A 6,670-nucleotide genomic window follows, 5' to 3' on the forward strand; every position below is an offset into this window, starting at 1 on the left:
GCCAATTCGATTCACTCCGCGTGATATCAAGAAACGACTGAAGGCACTGGATACTGCAAAAGCTATGAGCCCTGACAATATTCCGGCAAATGTACTGGAGACCTGTGCTCCAGAACTTGCTGCACCCCTAGCCAAGCTGTTCCAGTACAGCTACAACACTGGCATCTACCCTGCAATGTGGAAAATTGCCCAGATATGTCCTGTACACAAAAAGCAGGACAAGTCCAACATGGCCAATTACCGCCCCATCAGCCTACTCTTAATCATCAGTAAAGTGATGGGAAGGTGTCATCAACATTGCCATCAGGCGGCACTTGCTTAGCAAAAACCTGCTCAGTGATGCTCAGTTTGGGTTCCACCAGGCCACTCAGCTCCTGACCTCATGACAGCCTTGGTTGAAACATGGACAAAAGAGATGTGAGGTGAGAGTGACTGCCCTTGACATCAAGGCAGCAGTTGACCGAGTATGGTATCAAGGAGCCCTAGCAAAACTGAGGTCAATGGGAATCAGGGGGGAAACCCTCCGCTGGCTGGAGTCATACCTAGCACAAAGGAAGATGGTTGTGGTCACTACAGGAGCTCCTCAGGATAGTGTCCTCGGCCCAACCATCTTCAGCTGCTTCATCAATGACCTTCCTTCAGTCATAAGGTCAGAAGTGGGGATGTTCGCTGATGATTGCACCATTCGTGACTCCTGAGATACTGAAGTAGTCCATGTAGAAATGCAGCAAGCCCTGGACAATATCCAAGCTTGGGCTGATAAGTGGCAAGTAACATTCACGCCACACAAGTGCCAGGCAATGACCATCTCCAACAAGAGAGAATCTAACCATCTCCCCTTGACATTCAACAGCATTACCATCGCTGAATCCCCCACTATCAACATCCTAGGGGCTAGCATTGACAAGAAACTGAACTGGAGTAGCCATATAAATACCATGGCTACAAGAGCAGGTCAGAGGCTAGGAATCCTGAGGCTGGTAACTCACCTCCTGGCTCCCCAAAGCTTGTCCACCATCTAAAAGGCATAAGTCAGGAGTGTGATGGAATACTCTCCACTTGCCTGGATGGGTTCAGCTCCAACAACACTCAAGAAGCTCGATACCATCCAGGACAAAGCAGCCCGCTTGTTTGACAACCCATCTACAAACATTCACTCCTTCCACCACTGATGCACAGTGGCAGCAGTGTGTACCATCTACAAGATGCACTGCAGAAATGCACCATGGTTCCTTAGACAGCACCTTCCAAACCTGCGACCTCTACCAACTAGAAGGACAAGGGCAGCAAATACATGGGAACACCACCACCTGCAAGTTCCCCTCCAAGTCACACACCATCTTGACTTGGAACTATATCACCGTTCCTTCACTGTTGCTGGGTCAAAATCCTGGAACTCCCTTCCTAACAGCACTGTGGGTGTACCTACCCCAAATGGCCTACCGCAGTTCAAGACGGCAGCTCATCACCACCTTCTCAAGGGCAATTAGGGATGGGCAATAAATGCTGTCCTAGCCAGAGACGCCCACATCTCATGAATGAATTAAATAAAAAAGGTGGCAATGCCAAGCAGGCCCACCAGTGCCAGAGAATGTAGCAGGCTCGACTCAGCTATTTCCAAAACTGCCAGTGGCATTGTCAGCAAAGACTACGGCTCTCTAGGAAGGCTGTCATTGACTTAAGTACCCTGCTGCAGGACGGGTTGTGGGTGGGGGGGGGGTGGGGGGGGGGGGGTGTGGGTGGGGGTCGGGGGCGTCACCCTATGCCAGTGGCTCCAAAGATCACAGTAACACTGAACTTTTACGCATCTGGATCATTCCAAGGATCCACCGGCGATTTGTGTTGGATCTCCCAGGCAGCAGCCCACTGCTGCATCCAAGAGGTGACCAATGCCCTGTTCAAGAAGGCTGGTGACTATGTGCGCTACCGGACCAACCCTGACAGTCAGGCCGAGAGGGTCATTGGGTTTGGGGCCATCGCTCGTTTCCCCCAGGCGCAAGGTGTGATAGGTTGCACGCATGTCTCCATCATGGCTTCAATGGACCAGCCAGCCACCTTCATCAACAGGAAGGGCTTCCTTTCGATCAACGTTCAACTGGTCTGCAAAAGCGTTTCCTGCAGGTGTGAGCCCATTTCCTGGGAAGCAGCCACGACACCTACGTACTTCGACAGTCCCAGGTGCCACAGCTTTTCAGACCCCCTGTTTGCCATCAGGGATGGATTCTCGGTGACAGGTATACCCATTGAAGACATGGCTACTCATGTCTGTGAGGAACCCTCTTACTGCAGCAGAGTAGAGGTACAGCACTTGCCACAGCTCCACCCGAGTTACTATCGACAGGCCATTGGGCTGCTGAAGTTGAGATTCCATTGCCTAGATCGATCAGGTGGAGCCCTGCAGTTTGCCCCAGTAAGGGAAAGCCCTGTTGTGGTGGTCTGCTGTTCTCTACACAATCCAGCACTGCAGAGGGGGAAGGCCTTACATGGCGATGAAACGCGTGAGTGTCACACCTCCACCAACCGGGAGGATGTGGAGGAAGCAGCACTGGATGCTGAAGACATTGCACCGGAGGCCAAGCAGATTGAGGGGTGTGCCAAAGAGGCAAGGGACAACCTCATAATGACTCGCTTCCAGTCTCCCTGATGACCACTCATAGATATACCAATGAAAACTCACCTCAATGCATGTAGTCTGTCACCTCCTCTCCATTTGTGTTCTATGACTTGTGTCCGGCTACAAAACATGCTAGTGCCCATGGGAGGTCATATGTTAATGAGGGCTGTGGTTACATCGACACTAAACCCACTCTGCGTTTGGTCTCCCCAATGTAGAGGAGACCACATTGTGAGCAGTGAATACAGTATACTACATTGAAAGAAGTACAAGTAAATTTCTGCTTCACTTGAAAGGGGTGTTTAGGGACTGGGATAGTGAGGAGAGAGGAGGTAAATGGGCAGGTATTACACCTCCTGCGGTTGCAGGGGAAGGTGCCATGGGACGGGGACGAGGTGGTGGGGGTAATGGAGGAGTGGACCAGGGTGTCACGGAGGGAACGATTCCTTCGGAATGCTGACAGGGGAAGGGAGGGAAAGATGCGTTTGGTAGTGGCATCACATTGGAGGTGGTGGAAATGACGGAGGATGATCCTTTGGATATGCAGGCTGATGGGGTGGACAGTGAGGACAAGGGGAACCTTATCACGGTTCTGGGAAGGTGGGGAAGGGGTGACCGCAGACTGGGTGACCGCTTTGCGGAACAACTTCGCTCAGTCCGCAAGCAGGACCCTGAGCTTCCGGTTGCTTGCCATTTTAACACTCCCCCCTGCTCTCATGCTCACACATCTGTCCTAGGATTGCTGCAGTGTTCCAGTGAACATCAATGCAAGCTCGAGGAACAGCATCTCATTTACCGATTAGGCACACTACATCCTGCTGGACTGAACATTGAGTCCAATAATTTCAGAACATGACGGGCCCTCCATTTTACTTTTATTTTTAGTTTTTTTTCCTTTTTCCTTTTTTAAAATTTGTTTTGTGTTTATTTTATTTTATTTCATCTTAGTTTCTTCAGTTTGCTTCCCCACTGTTTTTTTCATGTTGGTACTTGTGGCTGTTCAATTTCTCAGTCCGTTAATACCTTATCTATACTAATGCTTTGTCTTTCAACACACCATTAACATATCTTTGCTCCAAGGCCTTCTGGTCTATTCTGTGACCTCGACCTATCTACACCTTCTCCTTTGTTATCTCTTGCCCCACCCCCACTTTACTTGCTTATAACCTTTTCCATTTCTAATATTTGCCAGTTCTGAAGAAGGATCACTGACCTGAAACATTAAATCTGCTTCTCTCTCCACAGATGCTGCCAGACCTGCTGAGTATTTCCAGCATTTCTTGTTTTTATTTCAGATTTCCAGCATCCGCAGTATTTTGCTTTTAATTAAATGCTGTAGAGATGATGTGTGAATATGGAAGCCTCCATGAGTGAATGAATGTGTCTGATAAAGGATTTGTGTGGATTTTTCTTGTTGTACGTCTCGAGGTTTAATGTTTTTCCCTAAATTGTGGTTTTTGCAATACTAGTTTCAACACAAAGTTTAAACTGAAATGAGAGATGTGAGCTGAAATATATATATATATATATATATATATGAGAGAGAGTAATAATGATCAACATTTTGGAAGTTACTTTGAACACAATCCTCAGAAAGTAAATGGAAAATTTAAAAAAAATCATAGTATAGAAATTGGAATTTGGAAATAACCAGTACAAGCTTGGAATAATCCTGGGTACTCTTAGTTCAAATTGTGAAAAAAAGGGATCTAAAGCTTGGAATTTGAAGAATAATGACAGTGCTCTTTGTTTAAGGAGACCATGTGGTCTTTTGTTCCTTAGGTTTTTTAAAGGTGTAGTAATGATGTCATTACATTCATTCATTGCCCTTCTCAAGGACAATTAGGGATGGGCAATAAATGCTGGCCTGGCCAGCAACGCCCACATCCCATGAATGAATAAAAAAAACATTTGAAAACTTTTGTTCTGTTTTTTTCCAACTGGCAGAGAATTCACTATTTTCTGTTTAATTCATTACAAATCTAATTTGCTGATTGAGAATTTATATATGGTGGAAAGTACGAATTTTAATTTTCTTTTAAATTGACAAGATACGGCTAGAATAAATTAACTCATTTGGCTCCAAGCCAAATGTATCTTTTGTGCTTTTGTTTAAAATAGGTGCATCATAAATCAGACAACAAGCAAGTCTAGCAGCTTCAAGACTTCAAGTTGTTTATCAAAAGTGATCATTGGGACCTAAAGGCTTTGCCTTTTGTAGAAAAAGTTAACTCATTCAGACTTTCTGTTACCTTTTGAATTAAAGTGTTTGTGATTCTCTTTTCTTTCTCTCTCTTTGGCCTCCTTGTCTCGAGAGACAATGGGTAAGTGCCTAGAGGTGGTCAGTGGTTTGTGGAGTAGCGCCTGGAGTGGCTATAAAGGCCAATTCTCGAGTGACAGATTCTTCCACAGGCGCTGCAGATAAAATTGGTTGTCGGGGCTGTTACACAGTTGGCTGTCTCCTTGCACTTCTGTCTTTTTTCCTGCCAACTACTAAGTCTCTTCGACTCACCACACTTTAGCCCCGCCTTTACGTTTGTCCGCCAGCTCTGGCGATCACTGGCAATTGACTCCCACGACTTGTGATCAATGTCACAGGACTTCATGTCGCATTTTCATACGGCTTTAAAGCGGAGCCATGGACGGCCGGTGGGTCTGATACCAGTGATGAGCTCGCTGTACAATGTGCCATTGGGGATTCTGCCATCTTCCATGAGGCTCACATGGCCAAGCCATCTCAAGCGCCGCTGGCTCAGTGGGGTGTATATGCTGGGGATATTGGCCACCTCAAAGACTTCTGCGTTGGAGATACAGTCCTGCCACCTGATGCCAAGGATTCCCTGGAGGCAGAGAAGATGAAATGAGTTGAGACGTCGCTCTTGGCTGACATCTGTTGTCCAGGCCTCGCTGCCGTAGAGCAAGGTACTGAGGACACAGGCTTGAAACATTCGGACTTTTGTGTTCCGAGTCAGTGCGCCATTTTCCCACATCGCACTGCTGCCACTATGCATCGGTGGTGGAGGGAGTGAATGTTGTGAATGGGGTGCCAGTCAAGTGGGCTGCTTTGTCCTGGATGTTGTCGAGCTTCTTATGTGTTGTTGGAGCTGCACCCATGCCAGCAAGTGGAGAGTATTCCATCACACACCTGACTTATGCCTTATAGATGGAGGACAGGCTTTGGGGAGTCAGGAGGTGAGTTACTGGCCTCAGGATTCCTAGCCTCTGACCTTCTCTTGTAGCCACGGTAGTCTATGGCTACTCCAGTTCAGTTTCTGGTCAATGATAGCCCCTAGGATGTTGATACTGGGGGATTCAACGATGATAATGCCATTGAATGTCAAGGGGAGATCGTCAGATTCTCTCTTGTTGGAGATGGTCATTGCCTGGCTCTTGTGTGGCATGAATGTTACTTGCCAGTTATCAGCCCAAGCCTGGATATTGTCCTGGTCTTGCTGCATTTCTACATGGACTGCTTCAGTATCTGAGGAGTCACGAATGGTGCTGAACATTGTGCAATCATCAGCGAACATCCCCACTTCTGACTTTATGATGGAAGGAAGGTCATTGATGAAGCAGCTGAAGATCATTGGGCCTAGGACACTACCCTGAGGAACTCCTGCAGTGATGTCCTGGAGCTCAGATGATTGACCTCCAACAACCACAACCATTTTGCTTTGTGCTAGTTATGACTTCAACCAGCGGAGAGTTTTCCCCTGATTCCCATTGACTCCAGTTTTGCTAGGTATCCTTCATGCCATACTCAGTCAAATGCTGCCTTGATGTCAAGGGCAGTAACTCTTACCTTACCTTTTGAGTTCAACTCTTTTGTCCATGTTTGAACCAAGGCTGTAATGATGTCTGGAGCCAAGTGGCCCTGGCGGAACCCAAACTGAGTGTCACTGAGCAGGTTATTGCTAAGCAAGTGATGCTTGATAGCACTGTCGATGACACCTTCCATCATTTTACTGATGATTGAGAGTAGACTGATGAGGTGGTATTTGGCCAGGTTGGACTTATCCTGCTTTTTGTGTACAGGACATACCTGGGCAATTTTCC

The 6,670-nt window shown here is 47.2% G+C and overlaps 1 protein-coding gene across 1 annotated transcript; it reads left to right on the forward strand.

Moving 5' to 3' along the window:
• Window positions 1–1,762: 1,762 nt before the first annotated feature.
• On the forward strand, window positions 1,763–2,644 carry LOC137347027 (putative nuclease HARBI1). The gene is made up of 2 exons (XM_068011035.1): window positions 1,763–2,000; window positions 2,145–2,644. The coding sequence occupies exons 1-2, from the start codon at window positions 1,763–1,765 to the stop codon at window positions 2,642–2,644; spliced, it is 738 nt and encodes a 245-aa protein (XP_067867136.1).
• Window positions 2,645–6,670: the final 4,026 nt, after the last annotated feature.

The sequence above is a fragment of the Heterodontus francisci genome, chromosome 31 (assembly GCF_036365525.1).
Source record: "Heterodontus francisci isolate sHetFra1 chromosome 31, sHetFra1.hap1, whole genome shotgun sequence".
NCBI classification, from domain to species: Eukaryota; Metazoa; Chordata; class Chondrichthyes; order Heterodontiformes; family Heterodontidae; genus Heterodontus; species Heterodontus francisci.

Bases quoted from the DNA above. Each gene is read 5' to 3' on its own strand.
- LOC137347027 (XM_068011035.1), top strand. From the start codon at position 1,763: ATGCCAGTGGCTCCAAAGATCACAGTAACACTGAACTTTTACGCATCT. The intron at 2,001-2,144 runs GTGTGATAGGTT...TTTCCTGGGAAG, and splicing joins TCGTTTCCCCCAGGCGCAAG to CAGCCACGACACCTACGTAC.